The sequence below is a fragment of the Gobius niger genome (genome assembly GCF_951799975.1).
Source record: "Gobius niger genome assembly, chromosome: 6".
In the NCBI taxonomy this organism is placed as follows: Eukaryota; Metazoa; Chordata; class Actinopteri; order Gobiiformes; family Gobiidae; genus Gobius; species Gobius niger.
The window spans coordinates 17,333,357-17,350,872 of record NC_136857.1 but is presented as its reverse complement, the minus strand read 5'-3'; the positions used below and the strand labels follow the sequence as shown (position 1 = coordinate 17,350,872).

The following is a 17,516-nucleotide window of genomic DNA, read 5'->3' as shown; positions in this document are numbered from 1 at the left end:
TTTACCAGTGAAAGCTGCTATATAAATAAATCGTCTTCTTCTTCTAGCAGTAATTGTAGTAGTAATAGTAGTAATAGTAGTAGTAGTAGTAGTAATAGTAGTAATAGTAGTAATAGTAATAGTAGTAGCTGCTAATGTTATACGCAAGTGCTAAATTTTGAATTCAGATGAATGTAGATGGTGGTAATTTAGTAGACGGTTGATGCCTGAACAGTCAGTAACAAAGTTCCTGCCTGAGAACATAGAAGTCACCAAGAACAACTTTCTGACAATAGATTAGTCACGGCTGTAGTCACCAATTGAGTTGTTCTGCATTTTGAGCAGCAAAACTTGTGCTGTGAGTTCATTTTAGAAACATCACTTCTGGCTCTGTGATTTTTTTTAATTTTTTATTCTTGTTCATTAGAGTGAAATGGCTGGCAGCTTAAGCATGCATTGACTGATAATGTGTTTACCTGAGGCAGAAACATCATTTCAAAAAGCTGAAGAAGCCTCTCTACGGGGACAGAATGACTAAGCATCACATCAAGTACACAGGCTACTGTATGCTTGTATGTCTCTTTACTGCAAGCCTCTTGTGGCATCGTAATAGAGCCCATGGTTTTAATTTTAGGTGGAGCACAGATAAGAATTCAGCGGTGTAGAATTTGCCTTATAGCTGTCAAACATTTCACTCCATTTACCATGCAAGATAAGATTGACTTGGTGCAGGTGTAATAGTGAGTAAGGCTGCTGTCATGTACACGGAAGACTGCGTCCTTAGCAGGTAATGATGATTTTCAAATACCAACGATGGGAATGGGAATACCACAAGGGTAACAGCTAATCCAACTGTCCATACAAAATGAATATGATTAAACCTCATTAGTCCGTATAGCTACTCTTTCCAAACCTGATGCTCCAAGTGCACCTTTGTTTTATTAATTAAAACTCTTTTTGATATAAATATTCTTATGACATGTACTTTTGTATTTCGATCCCTATATGATGATGACTGGCCTTCTTATGTAAAACATTATATTATGCATAACCATCAGGTTCATCGTTATTCTACAAGGCAGGCTGCAAAACTGCACCTTCATCTGCCATTACATAAAACCTCTCGTGATCAACAGACAACTAGATATTATGGAGTTAAAGTCCGGAACAGACATATCCATCTTCTGGATTCATCCACCACATTATACATGTATAAAACAAACTAAAATATAAATGAATGGTTGAGTATTTGTGCTGAGTACAGAGCAAAGACTCATAAAGGAAATGATTGTATGAGTATTGTATATTTGGCACTTTGCATTTGACTCTGTATGTTGACTATGTAGTGACTTGGCATGGGTTGAAGTTACTCTGATTCTTATTTTATTGTTTACTTGGAAGTGGTGTTGTTATAAGCCTGTAGGCTTCTACCTCTCTCATGCACATGCTATTATTATTATTATTTATTTTTTTGTATTTTCAATTCATACATCCGAATGGATGCATTTTATTTCTTTTCTTTTCTTTTTAAATTGCTACTCTAAAGTGCTAAATAAAGAAATAAAATTATTGTTGTATTGTGACCATTCTGTTTGTAAAGAGATTGGAAATAGTGAATGCTTTAGTTCAAGACCCAACTGTTCCACAGGTTAACACCACATTAAGGCAGAATTACTGTTGCAACACCATCGGAAGGGTAACCTGTCTATTCAACTTGTTAGTTAAAGACTAACAACCTGGAATTTGCCAAAATTGTGGACCCAAAAATCCATGAGATCAACAATCAGGTTCAACAGATTGTCTTTAGTGATATCCTCCAAAAACAGTAAATTGCCCACATGAACACTGCCCCTCATCTGAAATGTAGACATCAAATTCTAATCATGAACTCATCCTATGCAGCGTTACCGCAGCCCCAAGGGGTTCCCTAAAAAAAGGCTCATAATGCACCTGTTATTTGTTGAGTTTTTTGCTTGTCCTCCAGTGTGTACTGTAGGCTCGCTCCTCTTCCTCCCACTATACAAACTCCTGCATGTGCTTAGTGAATGAGTGAATGTTATTCATGTCCTGGTGGCAGCTCCTCCTCTGCATCGGCCCATCTCAAACACAGCCTAGAAAGTGTGTTCCTGTGGGCTGAGAGTGAGAGAGCTTCGCACTCACGGCCCACTCACTGTCCTCCAAAAACCAGTGTCATCCGCAAATATAAGACCCAGGCCGAGTCAGACGCCATGGCTCAGCGGAAGAGCACAATTTTAAAATGTTCATTAGCCACGTCACTAGGAAACTGCTACTTACTATTGTGCATGTAGAAGTAAAAGGATTCAAAGTACTTGCCAACAGTGCTTGATTTTTAAATTAGTACCGTCGTCGAACACTTTTGGATTGATGTGATGGATTCTGGGGACAGGCCAAAACAGTTACGGGAACACTCTCATTCAACACCATTATATCATCTCAAATCTTTGCCGGATCCTTAACCTTGAAAAACTGCATGATGGGGGAATGCTTTCCCCCAAACAGGTTCACAAATTAAACACTGGCTGCCAATTTTTAGCATAGACAACTGCTCTGCCTGCAACATTTCTACGTCATGTTACGGCCCTCATCTATGCCTTATTCTAGCACTGCTTATAACCTGGGCCACCTGAAATTTTGATTACACATAAAAAAAACGATATTTGATCACCTATTTTCTTGTCCGACCCACCCAGAAGTCAGCCTGTTAGAACTGGGCCCCCGCCTTATTTACACCGAGTACAGTATGTACCTAATACTGGTAGTAGTCCTGCTATAACAGTAACTAAAAAGGAAAAATAGAATTTGTGATGCTGACAAATTGTGTTTGTCTATCATTTATGACAAAGGAGCCTCGCTGTGTTTATTCCAATCAGGTCATATAATGCTCCTATAGGGATAGTATTCATTTGAGATGATGCACTTGGGATTAACCTTTAGGAACTGTTGCCTTATTTGGTAAAAAGTCCTGAGTGTATATTAGTCACCTTTTCTGTGAACTGCATTTGTGGCTCCACATTGTTTTACTGGATGCTTTTGTACTTCTTTTGTGGTGTTATTGTGAGGTTCAGGGACAAACCCAGGAGGCGCTGCACCGTTTCAGAGGAGACTGCCAGCCAGGTTTCCTCCGGGTGCTCCAGTTTTACCGACCTCCAAAAACATGCTGGTCAGGTTGACCCACAGTCGCAGCAGCTCAGGACTAACACCTGAACACAATTTCGTTATACACTTACTTACTTAAATCGTTAGAACTGCATTTATTGTTATGACCTGTAGAGGGCTCCAAAACATAAAGGGAAAAATGCTGCTGCTTCATAAGATCCTCTTCTGGGCCCGGGACTGTCACAAATCTGTAGTGAAATACTTACTCAATACAAAAACAAGCTTTGAGCAATGTTGCAAAAATATATCGTCTCTAGTTTTGCTACTACAGTATTTTGACTTTCCTTGTAATGTAGATTTGAATAAACACACAAGTATGACCGTTTTACAAAGCTATGCAGTTTTTGTTCTACAGTTCTATGTACTTACATTATCTTTTAGCCTTGGCTTTTATGTCATATAGAGACAATTATGAGATTGATGGAAGTGGTTTGGAGTCAATTGGCCTCAGTCTCTTCAATGTCCAGTGCACACCCAGGTAAGCAACAAAGCACCTCTCAAAGTGAAAAAATACATTATGCTCTAAGATGATAATAAACCTGCTTGCTTTTGTTGCATGTGGTAAAGATGAACTAAATTAACGCATGTCACAGTCAGTCATTGAACAAACCATACAACACTTGGGCGAATGAGATATCCACTAATAGTCCATTCTATTGCAGGGAGTTGACAGTTACAGGGGCGTGACCTGAAGTGACAGTAAATCCATTACAAGCATGTGAGAGTTACACTTCCATAAGCTCCAAATCCCTTTAATGCGACACCCATCAGGAAAGTGCTGAGCTCTTTACACTGATAACGGTCACTGGAGATTCAGCTAGATCTTCTCCAAAAAAGTCTAACACTTCAATATCACATTCATCACTGTCCAAAAATATTCTTAAAGCAAAGTCATCTTTACGGCTAACAATACTCATCTAATTACTTTTTAACAGCCATAAGCCCATTGCAAATAATTTACCTCATATGTAGTTATTTGTCCGACACTAAAAGTCACATGGCCCTCTTAACATATTCTTCGACCTTTATGTGAGATTGGGTACGGCACCAACTGCGCGCACTGGCTTGTGACTTTTGGTGTATAATTTAGACAAAGCTACATACATGATTATGATATGGGTAAAACATAAAAATAATAATAATTACTATAACAATGATGTAACTACACACCGTGGTGGCGCACCAGTTAGCACCACTATAAGAGTGGGGCCTTTCTGTATGGACTTTTCTCTTGGTGTCTGCAAAGGTTTCCTCTGGGTGCTATAAACTAACAATATACTCTCTCTCTGGGGCCAGAACTCTCCTGAAAAGATTCTGAAAACTCTTTGTGGTCAAATAAAGATCAACTAACAACAATAATTACTATTATCATAATTATATTAAGTCTTAAAAAGTTCCATGCTCAAAGTTGCTTTACATTTTATGAATTCACTTCCTAACCCAGTGTTGGTAAGCTACGCATGTAACCCTGAGGAACCGCTTTGTGCACCAATGTGGACATAGCAGACCCTGGACATGATAGAAGAAAGGGAACAAGACTCTGTTACAAGAATTAACATACATTCACTTAAATTCTCCACGCACACACATGGTAGAGTGCATCGGTGGTTCCCAACCTGGCGCGGCCTGACTACAGCATGACCACAGGCTTCAAGGGAAAAAGGTTGGGAACCACTGCATTAGCCTAAATAAAAATGTATCTCTATATTTGAAGGTGATATGCCTTAGCAGGTGTAACCTTAATATCTTGATGAGTGATCAGTTATGTTGCAGTGATGGCTGGATTAGATATTAAACATGCCCTAAATCACTTTGTGCTGACGGATTTGGAAAGAGTTAATCCCAGCTGTGGCTATAAAAGTGTGAGCAAGGCCCTGGGAGCCCTTCTGTAGGTCCCTCTCTATCTCTGTCTCCAGCCAACGAACCACCAGAGAAGGGCTGATCACGACAAACCGCAACCATGAACGGCACGGAGGGACCCTTCTTCTATATCCCTATGGTCAACACCACCGGAGTCGTCCGGAGCCCATATGAATACCCTCAGTACTACCTAGTCAACCCTGCAGCCTATGCTTGTTTGGGTGCCTACATGTTCTTCCTCATCCTGGTGGGCTTCCCCGTCAACTTCCTCACGCTCTACGTTACCCTGGAACACAAGAAGCTGCGAACCCCTCTAAACTATATCCTGCTCAACCTGGCGGTAGCTGACCTCTTCATGGTGTTCGGAGGATTCACCACAACCATTTATACCTCAATGCACGGCTACTTCGTTCTCGGGCGCCTTGGCTGCAACATCGAAGGTTTCTTTGCCACCCTGGGCGGTGAGATTGCCCTGTGGTCCCTGGTGGTTTTGGCTATTGAAAGGTGGGTGGTCGTTTGCAAACCCATCAGCAACTTCCGCTTCGGGGAGAACCATGCCATCATGGGTGTGGCCTTCACCTGGTTCATGGCTTCAGCCTGCGCTGTGCCCCCATTGGTGGGCTGGTCCCGGTACATCCCTGAGGGCATGCAGTGCTCATGTGGAATCGACTACTACACCCGCGCTGAAGGCTTCAACAATGAGTCATTTGTGATCTACATGTTCACTGTTCACTTCTGCATCCCTCTGGCTGTGGTGGGCTTCTGCTACGGCCGTCTGCTGTGCGCTGTCAAAGAGGCTGCTGCCGCCCAGCAGGAGTCTGAGACCACCCAGAGGGCCGAACGTGAGGTCAGCCGCATGGTGGTCATCATGGTCATCGGCTTCCTGGTTTGCTGGCTGCCATACGCCAGCGTAGCCTGGTACATCTTCACTCACCAAGGCTCCGAGTTCGGGCCCCTCTTCATGACCATTCCAGCCTTCTTTGCCAAGAGCTCCGCCATCTACAACCCAATGATCTACATCTGCATGAACAAGCAGTTCCGCCACTGCATGATCACCACATTGTGCTGCGGAAAGAACCCCTTCGAAGAGGAGGAGGGAGCCTCCACCACCAAGACCGAGGCTTCTTCAGTCTCCTCCAGCTCAGTGTCTCCAGCATAAGACCCGGCTCTCACTCACCACGACCCACGGTCCACGAAGACGACTCCCCTGGGAAACCACAAAAAAGTCCAATAACTTCCATTTTTATTTTTACAAATGAGCTGGTTCGACCCAAAGACAGTACCAGGAAAGGTCCGCCCTTAACAGAGTTGTTCTTGTATGTACAGATATCCAACTTCACTATCTGAGATTTTGTCCTGAAAGAAAGAGGAAAAATCTTTTACAGTTGGATCCTAAATGTTACTGGCTTATTTTTAAATGTAGAGGCATGTAATCATGGCAATGTAAAATAAAAGGCACTTTGCAAATGGCAAATTCCGGTTATGTTTTACTTTTCGTTTGGGGAGATGTTAATGATGACTGTAGTTATATTAATCAAATCAATAAATCTGAATGACTAACTCAGAATGCATTCATGCCACTCATTGCTTCAAGATATTTTTTTGTAGTGAAAGTGACGTTAGTACAGAATCTAAGCGTAGGTCACCTCTAACTTAAAGATTATTGCATTAGTGGTGATTATGAAAAGCTTTTAACAAATATTAATAACCTGGATTACTAATAGGCTTACCCTTCAACACATATCAGTCTTGGCCACTGATTTCAATAAAACTAAATAAATACAAATAATTCAATGGTCCAAAAACATAGTTCCAAGGTAATTAGAATAAAATAATATTTACAGCGTTTACGGTAATGTATAGATTAGATTCAGTTTGGACAGATGTACATGAGGGAATGGGACTATAGGATTTTGAGGCTACGCATTCAGGTCAATATGGATGTAGAAAAAGATGTGAAGTCATGTAGCTGATAGGGTAAGGCTGCTGCACAAATGACAGGACACTAGTCTGTCCTCAGCGTCCTGGGTTCAAGTCTGGTATTTGGCCGAGTGTTTCTCTCATATATATTACACCAACTGTAAGTTAGTTGGTGAAAAGAGGAGGATACAAAAGAGAACAGACTAAATGATGGGATGCATCCTACACACCCCACGGCTACTCTATTTATTGACCTTGTGTAACAACCAGTGATACTGCATTGAGGCTCAGAAACCTGAAAAGTCACATTTAGAGATGACTTAGAAACCATGGTAACATTTCTAGCACCATAATCAATGCACTTAAGATAGACTTTGTATATGACTTTGCATAACGTTAAATTTATCAAAGCATCAACATTAAAAATTGACTGCTACAGAATATTAACAAACTGATCAAGGCGTTTCACAAATGTTTATATTATTTATGTTGCTGATTTGTTTAGGTACCGGAAATTCTTTTGACCCTTCTGTTCTTGAAGCTACCGCCAGGATTCTATGTTGGTGTGATTCTTCTCAAACAAATCAGCTCAGGTGTAAAATCAGATTTTTACCAACTGCGTCTTTTGAGTATTGTACTATTTATTGTTTGTGCCGGTTTTAGTGCAGTCTCTTTGTTTTGTTTGACGTGCAGCACTTTGGAAACGTTTTTGTTGTTTAAATGTGCTATACAAATAAAGTGGATTGGATTGGATTAAAATCAAGGCCTTTCCACCACACACAGATCTGTAGCGTGTAATAATCCATGCCTATATAACATACTGCTTGGATTATTCCAACTCCTTCTATTGTGGGCTAGACCAAAGCTTGATTCATTCATCCTTTGCCTCTCTGTAACACATAGGTTTCTTTTTAAAGATGTATTTTTTTTACTTACACTTTACGTTGACTGAAACAATTCCTGCTGCAGTGTAGACATAGGGGAATTGCAATGTCAGCGTCTTGCAACATCATGTAAATTCTACATTGTTTGTTTTGACAGTTGACAGGGTTAGAATGAAAATGATGCATGTATAGCAAGTTTTTTTTTGCTTTCCCTCACTTTGCTTATGTGGGAATGTGCTACATGAGTGAGTGTTTTGGGTAATAGTAAATTCCTTGCTCCAGCATCTGAGAACTTCTTCCACCACGGAACAGGATAATAATAATCATAAAACAACATGATAATGCTAATCCTCACGACAAAATATTAGCCACAGCTGCCCAAGCGAGGGTGCAAAAATGTGCTTATTTAAAGCAGTACTGTCCTAAGTAACTCATGCCCCTAGAGGCCATAAGCGCCACTGCAGGTGTCGTAGCATGTTGCGTTTTTTTTGCTCATTAATTGTCCGTGAGAGTAAATACTACACTGACAGGAAAGACAAAGGGAGAGAGGGATATTGTACATCCAATGACACAATGGAGATATTTTTCTTCACTCAAACTTGGCTGTAAACACTGTTTAAGTGGCGCTGCCCGTTAGCCTGTCAGCTTCTTCTTCGTGATTCCATTAGTGTGCATTGGTGACTCCGACCCATAGGCAGCAAAGTTGCAATGTGCGGTTTTCTGGCCAGAGACACCAGTGGGAGATGAAAGACCCCCCCCAATCATCCTATTAACACTTGTATTACCCCCAGAGGGACTACAAAAAGGATTTATATTAAGGTAAGCAAGTTAGTACTGCTTGAACTTTTGAAATTGCAAATGTAAATGAGACAATGCACATGAGTTAACGCTCGGTAAATGGCCCATAAGTGTGTGTGCTCATGCAGGAATATATTGAAAGCCTTAGATTTGTATGGAAAACTTTATTTGATAATAAAAATAGCATTCACAGACTTCTTTTGATAGCTACATATACATTGTAATCCATCTGGAGGAAAGAAGCTGGATAAGTCCACATCTACTTGTACTTTGACTAATGTTATGTTTTTTAGCTTCATGGGTCAAATAAAGCTATGAACAATGTGATATTTATATATGCATAGTTTTATAAAAAGATTGGCCCATAATAATAATATACATGTACTGCTTTTTATCAACACACAGACAGAATTATGTCCAGAGCACGTTGCAAGAAATAATGCTTTTTGAAGAAACACAGACTGCATACAAGTGCTTTATAATACAAAGGCAGGCTATAACCATCGAGATTTCAGACCAAACAAACTGAGCGGATTCAACCAGTACAGTCTCTCAATAATCTTTACATACCTGATCAAAGAGTAAAATTAATATATTTCCAATAAATCATTATCAGGTCCAACACAATAGCACATTCCCCACTGTTGAGGCTCTCTCCATAAATTTCTCTTTTGTACAAGAAAAGGCAACATTTTTAAAATCCTTCCTAATAATAATAACATTGGAAATCTTTTTTTTTTCTTTCTTTTTTTTTTCTTTTACAGGTGATGGCCAACGAACTTCATAATTTTTTTCCCCCACGTTTTTTTCCCCCTCTCAATACAGTACCATGGTGACGACAGTGATCAAACGATGCATATGTGATTCTTACTCAATATATTTTGGATGAGACATAAAACAAAGAGAACTACACTTAAAAAACATGTCGTACAAGCAGCAGTCAGACTTTTGGGAGTGGAGTGACGGCATGGCTCAGCGCGGCAGATTGGTCAAAACTCTTGTGGCGGGACCGTCCCATGTTGCCGAAACCGACAGCAGCTAGAATCAGTGTGTCAGGTCAAAACGAGGGGACAGGAAAATCAGATAATTTTTTTTTTTTTTTGAGTACAACTTCACCTGAATCGGGTGTAACATTATGATCTCTTGCCTGGTGTAAGACAACCCTGTGTGGTTGACTTGCTCTGTGTATTTACTCCCACAGTGCCGGTTCCATTCTTTGACCACTTGTCGTGATCACCGTGAATGTTAAACGAAAAGCAGGTTTGGAGCTGCTGTGTCCGTCATCATTTAGCTCTTATAAGTTTAACATAGTTGTCTGCAATGCCTCGGCTTTGAGAGCAAATGTCCTTCAGCTCCCAATTAGGTCCCACCCACTTACAATCTGTGTTTCATCGGCCAGTAGTCACAATGTTATGCCTGATCCGCATACTTTTTTTTGGCATACAAGATAACATAGATTTTTATGGCAGCGTGAAGCTGGATCTCTGGCACGACGCAAACTTGGCTCAAATATGTCTCCGCACACTTGATGAGCAACTAATTCAGTCCAATAGTTTGTTTCCTTCAGTATTTTTTATTCCTTTGAGTTGAAAGTCGTCTTTTTTGCTACATTATGAGTGTTTTGAAAAGAGGGAAACAATTGGAATTTACAAATTCTTTTTGGAGCAGCAGTTGCGTTTAGGCATTACAGTAGGTCGCCATTTAAAAGACTCCAGCTTTTTCCCCCAGGTACAGTGTGTGTTCCTACCTTCCTGAAACATCGAATGGGCTCAAAATATGTGCCAAATGAACAATAAATAGTGACAAAATCCTCAAATGGTCATATATTATTCTTTCTTTTTTTTTCCATTACCATACATTTCAATTCAAGTTTGATACTTACATGTAAATGTCACAGTCTTTGTGAACCAACAGTGTCTTGTGCTATAGTTTAGTTCAGTAAAGCAAGTCTGAAATGTGGGGAAACAAACTTAATAATTATATTTTAAAAAATGACCACAACTGGAAGCATTTTTAGGCCTCGGAGGGAACAACTATTTATAGATTCAGCAAATGCCTAAAATAAGCAATATCACTGATTTCATTTGCAGGCACATAACAATACCATTACTATAGTACATCGACTCTGATAAAAAATAACTAGAACAATGACAAAAACAACCAGTGTGGACAGATAGGATTGTACTTTTGCTGTTTTATGAATCTCTGATGTTGATGGAGGGGGGATCACAATAAAAAGCAATCAATCAATTAACAAATCAGTCAACGAAATAGAGCACAAGACTTATAATATCCTGTGAAGTCCGTTTCCAGTGTATTGTACAGAAAGACATGAGGCGCTAAATGCTCAGGTCTTTGGGGCTCTCCTTGTACAGGCGCCGTTTGGGTTCGGGGAGCTGGTTGGAGCCACGTCCCGCCGCTGCTGCACTGTTATTATTGTGACCCGCGTTGTTGTAGGCAGCGTGGTTGTACTGAGCCGCGTTGTTCTTCATCATGCTGTAATAGTCTTTGAGCATAGGAGGCGCCGCTGCTCCGTAGTTGGGCTCCTCGCGGCTGTAGGTGCTGTCCGGGGAAGAGTCCCGATACCTCCGCGTCGGCGTCCCGTTCGCTTGGTATCTCTCAGAGGAGGAGTCTCTCAGCAGGTTGCCGTTCTTCGCGGGGCGGTCGAGAGTGCGCCCCCTCTTGTACGACAGGGTATCGGAGTTGTTGTTCGATCTCTCGGGGGTTCCGACCTCCCGCATTCGTCCCGGTGTCGTGGCGGGGTCCTTCATAACGCGCCTCTCGTAAAATTTCCTCTCTGGTGTTGCGGCGAGGAACCCTCCGTCGTCGCACTCCCTTTCTGGCGTCCGGTCACGCTGCGCCCGCTCGGCCCTCCGATCCATGGACTTGGCTCGGCGCCGGTCGGGAGATGATCCGCGTTTTCTTGTTGGCGACCGATCCAAAGAACCACGGCGCTGGAGCCTAAACCTGCCGTCCAGAGTTGAGCTGCTGGTACTCGCCTCTTTCCCTTTGAGCTTCTCCGCCTTCTTCCCAGAGCTGTCCTTCCTCAAAGTCTTTAGGAGCTTAGAGATGCCGCTCTCCGACTCGGACTTTTTGACTTTGCGTCCTCTGCCCTTCTTGTTGCCACTGTTGCTGCCATTACTGTCCGCAGGAGACTGGTTTCTGGGGGTGCTTTGACTGTGGTTGTTGTTCCAGGGGTGATGGAGGTGGGGGTTGAATTGCTGGCCTGGGTAGTCGGGTGTCTGGTCGGTCCCAGCCCTGTCCCTGTCCCGGGTCTTGTTTCGGCCGCGCACAGCCTCGTCCTGCCATGATGGTTTGTGAAGGTCGGGTGGATAACTGGACTCCGATGAGGTGTGGTATCGGCTGTTTGGCAGCGTCTTCACTTCCGGAGAGTTTTGTGCCCCGGGTGTGGCAGGGTACCCGTCACTGCTGCCGTCTGAGAGAGAGAGACGACAAACATTTGCGGAATTAATTCCTTGGGTCCTTTGTAGCGATTCTGTTTGTTGGGCATGCATAGTTGTGCATTATATATAGGCCTATGCATATCGATTTTTTTAATATACAAGTCAACATTTGTAGTCGATGAAAAATGCCATCAAAGTGATAAAAAATTGATTCTTCAAATGCAGCGGAATTGCTTATCCTAGCTCTATCACCCATAAACTAACCCCAACCCCAAATACTAACCCCAAGTATTACTGAACATGCCTCAAGAACTGACCATAACAGACATACAATGATAAACATTTTTTGATCCACTTTGAATGTTGACCATTGTATTTTTTTTTTCAGATTGTCAGTACCTGCACTGATGATCAATAAGATGAAGCAACATCACATTATGCACATACAGTATCTGGTCTGGGGATGTCAGTGACACATAATCTATTGGAACCATTCAAGACCAATGCTGGACATGTGACTGTGCACCCATGAGCAAACCAAAGGGACAGAAGCAGGAGTGACTGGATGAAAAGCTGCCAGATTAAAAAAGTGAGGGTTGTTCTGGGAGAAGAATGTGGTACAAATGTTAACATTGTCCATCAGAGCAGCACAAACCACAGGTGTTACACAGCTGAAGTCAGGCATGACGAGACATGAAGCACATTCAATGAGTGTAACCAGAGGTGGAGCAAGTACTGAGAATGTGTATAAGTTTAGTTAAAAGGCCAAAAAACTCATGAGCACTAATTACTTCTTAGTCATTGGTGTTAAGTGATGTTAAGTATTGAACACAAAGTGGTAAAATACATGACAGTGTTTTTTCATCCACAATATGAATTCTGCGTAATACTCATTTCTACAGACAACAGATACATTGTTTCGTTGAACATCTTTGTTCACACAAGGGATTTATCTCATATCTGCATTTTGCTCTTTGTAGTAGCATTACATCAGCAAAGCCTATAATCAGTGGTTTTGTGAGACAAAAGTTGACACTGATCAACACAAAACTGATGAATGAAGTCTGAAAACTACTCATTAATATTCAACGAATGTTTTATATTAGATGTAATGTTTGAGTATTTGTACTTGGTTACTTCCACCTCTGACCTGCGTAAAGAACGAAACATTGGGGACAAGGCTGTTGATGGGGCAGAGCAAACCCAAAGGAAAAGAGATGACAGTGGGGGGTGGACTGGGACAGACTTTTGGCTACAAACCGTGGTCTGATTTTGGCCCATTAGGTAGAAACAGGGCTCTCCCATCTTGTCATTCCTCAAAGTCCCCACAGCGAGATGAGGAGCCATCATCGCTGAAGAGGAGGAAGAGCCCAGACACAGAGAGAGCAGAAGAGAAAGGCATAGAAACATACAAACAACAGCTGGTTTACACCATGTACTTGGAGAGAGGGTAATTCATTTAAACTCCAGACTGACTTCTAATGACTGTGGAAGTTCAGACAGATTCAGTGCTTTTTAAAAGTCTAAAGACAGCATTTTTTTGTAATGTGAAAATGTGTTTTCTAATATTGCAATAAAGTTTGATTATTTGCCGCAACATAACATACACATAAAGTGAAATAAGAAGTCCATGCAAGAAGACATTCTGTGTGATTTCTAGTGTTGTTATGTCAAATACATAATATGGTATAATCTAATGTCTCTTTTTGTTCATATTTTGTTAGAGAGAAGAGCAGTCTATGAAGTGTATACATACCATACTCGGGTACAGATCCGTCGCCCCGTTTAAGGACAAGCCGTGCCCTTCGCCCTCCGTTCTTGATCAGCTCGATTGCTCGAGAATGCTTCATATTTTTTGTGCTCTCACCATTTATCTCCAGGATTTCGTCTCCCACCTGAAACACAGCCGTCAGTGTTGTTACTGCAGCTAAATTCGAGACTAGAGGACAAACGGGCAGCTTGTGGTGTCCTTCATACCCTCATCTTCCCGTTCCTGACTGCAGCGCCATCTTCTGCAAGTCTTAGGACGTACAGGTCCATGTTGTACTCTCGTCCTCCTCTCAGACTGAACCCAAACCCTTTACTGTCTCTCTCCAGGTCCACCGAGTAGAACTCAGCATCCTGCAAATATTGGAATACAGGAAAGTTGTGTAAAAGGGGAGATATGTGCTTCTGTATTCAGTCTCAAAGAGCGAGTCTCATACTTTTAATCTGGTTAACGTAAAAGGATAATTCATACCTGATTTTGTGTTGGTGGAGGAGGAGGAGCTCCTTTACACTTGGAGTTATTCCTGTAAAAAGATGAACGGCACGTGTAAATACAGATAAAGTGTCACAAATATTAGATGAATTGAAAACAGGAACAGGACATACCGGGGGTCTGAGGACTGAGGTGTGTGCGTTGTGGTGATGGTAGCGATCTTCTCAGCATTGGTCAGCAGAGAAGCATTGGAAGACTCTGTGGACACATTTGATACCGGTTTTGAGGAAATTAAATAACATGAATAATTTGTTGTCATGACTCACTGCTAGGTCTACCTTACTACCTCAAGAAATAGGACTAGCAGTTTCTGTATGTGTACTGTATAATGCTGACATGCGATTGTGCTGAATAAAGCAGTATTAGGTAATTGCCAATTTGCCAATGACCATGACCATGGTTTGACCTTACACCAGATTTTATCGCCAAGACGTGAAATATGTACAAAACCTGTACTCACAATCGTAAGTCATTATTTTGAGGTTGTTTCCAAATGTTAAATTACTCTGGTTACTCTTTACAAAGCCTCCAAGTTAAAGGACATAATTTTTTCTAGTAGTGGAAAAAAATAGTTTTGTCCTCTTTTAGTACACATAGACTAAAAAAAAAAAAAGAATAGACGTCTCCTCCTCACTCCTCAATGACTAGGCTCGAGGGGGAAATCATGGCGGATTTTCAGACTCCCCCTCCCGAGCTTTGACGAAGCATGTTCCTAAAAAGGGCATGAGTGCGGGATGGTCACTGTAGACTTGGCCCTTGCGTGACGTGTAGTTCGCGCTGCCCCAATGCTAACAGTCCGACCCTCATTAGTACGAGATTTCTAAAAAATATTTTTTTACGAAAACCAGCCTGGTTTCTAATTGTAACTAACTCAGCATTATCACAGGATGAATATCCAGCTGTAGAACGTTTAAGACAATTAGAAACCAGGCTTTAAAGTTGTTTTTAGCGTGTCTAAAGTGTAATGCATTCTAATGGATGACTAGTGGCTATATGGAGGTACTACAGCAATGGCGGCGCAATGACGGCTTCTAGTGTTGTCGTCACCAAGCAGAGCAGCCAGTGGCCATTGTTAGTACATTGTAAACACTGTGCATCTTAATATAAAGTATTTATATCAAGTCTATGAACTTGCAGGCTAGTTTTTTAAGCATTTCTGTAACAGTGACCCTGACAGTTGTGAAACATGCCTATAAACTAAATAGTAAATATATACGAAATATTTTAGGGACGAGTTTGGACCAAAACTAATACTTTCATTTAGTGGCATCATCTTCATTGTTTGTATTTAAAAAAAAAAAATCAGATATAGCATCTTTAAGAGAACACACCTGGCCTAAAAAAAAATCCCTATAGAAGGAATAGGGCAGTTAGGGCGGTGCATCTGCTTGTCTTTGCCTCTGAGTCATTCTGAGTTCACAGCCTCCTGAAGTGGCTCTGCAGTGAACAAGAGTAGTGCCCTTTCCCTCCACAACACTCACTCATGAATAACTCAGTGCGATGCATTATGAAACATGTACTTTTTGTGTAAGCTTCGATGTGGGACCTCACCATCACCGGGGATGATCCTGAGAGACACCGTGTGGCCCGCCTCTTTGATCAGGTTGACGATGTCCGAGTGCGACTTGTTGGTGATGGAGCAGCTGTTCACCGCCAAAATCCGGTCTCCCACCTTCAGCTTCCCGCATCGGTCCGCTGGGCTTCCCTCTATGATACGCCCTATTTTGTGGGGCATGGCCACACAGGCATTTCCAGCTTGTGTTGATTATTGTGGAAGGAAAAAAGAAAGAGAAATATATAGATTAGATTAAACGAAATGAAGAAGAAACTAAATCTTGAACCCAGTTTGAAAGCCATTTCTTTGAATTACTTCTCATATTTAGCCATAGAAAACCTCAAGATCAGATTCACACATGCAAAATCTTTCATGCCATATAAAGGAGAGTAAATTGATATGATGTCAGGAGGGGAATGGATGGTCCCGGCGGGGAGGTGCACAAGCCATCCCCTCCCTCTGACATCTAAATCAATAAGTGTGAATCATTTGGCAGTGGTCAGCCCCAGAGCAGCCTCAGTCCAGCAGTCTATCAATGCTCTGTTCTCAGGATCACAACTGCTCCTTCACTGGGAACTAGCAGATTATTTTCCTTGGATTGGAGGACACTTGTGTAATCAGCGAAACGCCATATTTTAATAAAAAATGTAATAATGTAACAGCAACATTTTATCAGGGGAGAGGAGGTGCTCATTGGCTGTTGAGGGATGACTGACATGAGGGAACTGCATTCATTCAGACCGATGGATCTTGTAAACAGAGAAAAAGTGCTAAATCTATTATTCAAAATGGAGACACGCAGGTATGCAGAGATAAAGATAAGTAATGTGTAACTATGGGGTGATTATTCAACCAAATGTGTGTATTTCAGGCAACTGCTAACTCCGGATCTCACAATGGTTAAGGATGAAGCTGAAGGAAAGGAAAGGCGCTCATGTTTCGAACCAGGACGATTTGTCTTTGGCCGATGTAATGACCTGTACTTTTTTGGGGTTAAAAATGAATGAAGCAATCTTAACTGGTTTGTCATTTTTCAGTCTCCAAAGCTTTAACTGTGATATATAATTATCACTACATCTTCCATCAGAAACACTTTCACCGTTTCTAAACTGAAAAATGCACTTTAACCAACACTCTGTCCTAATAATGAGCTATTGGACGTTTCAGGGTGTGTCAAATAGGATTGAATGCCTCCGATGTGCTTAAGGCAACACTAACTCCAGGTCACAAGAGAGAGAGGAGGAAGCAGTAGAGCTGTTGTTGTATTTATGATGTATGAGAGCTTGGATCAGCTAAAAGGGCTTTGTTCTCCTCTGCACTGTTATGCATCCTTAGAGATCTATTGTCGTGAGTGTTTTTAAAAATACACATTTCTTTGTCAGTCTAGTGCCCCAAATGTTGTCACATGATCCACACAGAGCAGAAATATTTACTTACTGGTTTCTGCAACTGTGCAATTTAAGTGTGCAATTCAGAAATAGGAAAAAAAAGATTATGTCAGAATTATTTAAAATATTGTCTCGTTTGCATTGATCATAAGTCAAAAATAACATTTTAATCTCAGCATTAGATGCTCATTTTCATCAACTGCTCATTTTTCATATAAATGATCATGAAACATGAGAAGAAAAGTAGCTATGTTATCAAGTGTGAGCTTGTATTCTATAGCTTTGAGTGAG

General features: G+C 41.4%; 2 protein-coding genes across 13 annotated transcripts in view; one reads left to right on the top strand and one right to left on the bottom strand.

The window, feature by feature from the left end:
- The first annotated feature begins 4,917 nt into the window (after nt 1–4,917).
- On the top strand, nt 4,918–6,431 carry LOC306963967 (rhodopsin). The gene has a single exon (XM_079557773.1). The coding sequence runs from the start codon at nt 5,117–5,119 to the stop codon at nt 6,173–6,175; it is 1,059 nt and encodes a 352-aa protein (XP_079413899.1). The 5' UTR covers nt 4,918–5,116; the 3' UTR covers nt 6,176–6,431.
- Nucleotides 6,432–10,600: 4,169 nt separating this feature from the next.
- The window catches only part of LOC306963952 (membrane-associated guanylate kinase, WW and PDZ domain-containing protein 1-like), a 96,466-nt gene continuing 89,550 nt past the window's right edge, over nt 10,601–17,516 (bottom strand). For 11 of the 12 annotated variants that reach the window (XM_079557742.1, XM_079557748.1, XM_079557747.1 and 8 more), the window contains 6 exons: nt 15,834–16,037; nt 14,396–14,480; nt 14,262–14,313; nt 14,000–14,143; nt 13,779–13,917; nt 10,601–12,054 (listed from right to left, as the gene is read on the bottom strand). In XM_079557742.1, the coding sequence (XP_079413868.1) occupies nt 10,958–12,054; nt 13,779–13,917; nt 14,000–14,143; nt 14,262–14,313; nt 14,396–14,480; nt 15,834–16,037 (1,721 nt within the window). In that variant the 3' untranslated portion in view covers nt 10,601–10,957. Of the gene's footprint in view, nt 12,055–13,282; nt 13,375–13,778; nt 13,918–13,999; nt 14,144–14,261; nt 14,314–14,395; nt 14,481–15,833; nt 16,038–17,516 lie in introns of all 12 variants that reach the window. The other variant, XM_079557745.1, reaches the window with a different exon arrangement.

What these genes read in the sequence shown, in the direction of transcription:
- LOC306963967 (XM_079557773.1), top strand. Translation starts at nt 5,117, where the DNA reads ATGAACGGCACGGAGGGACCCTTCTTCTATATCCCTATGGTCAACACC.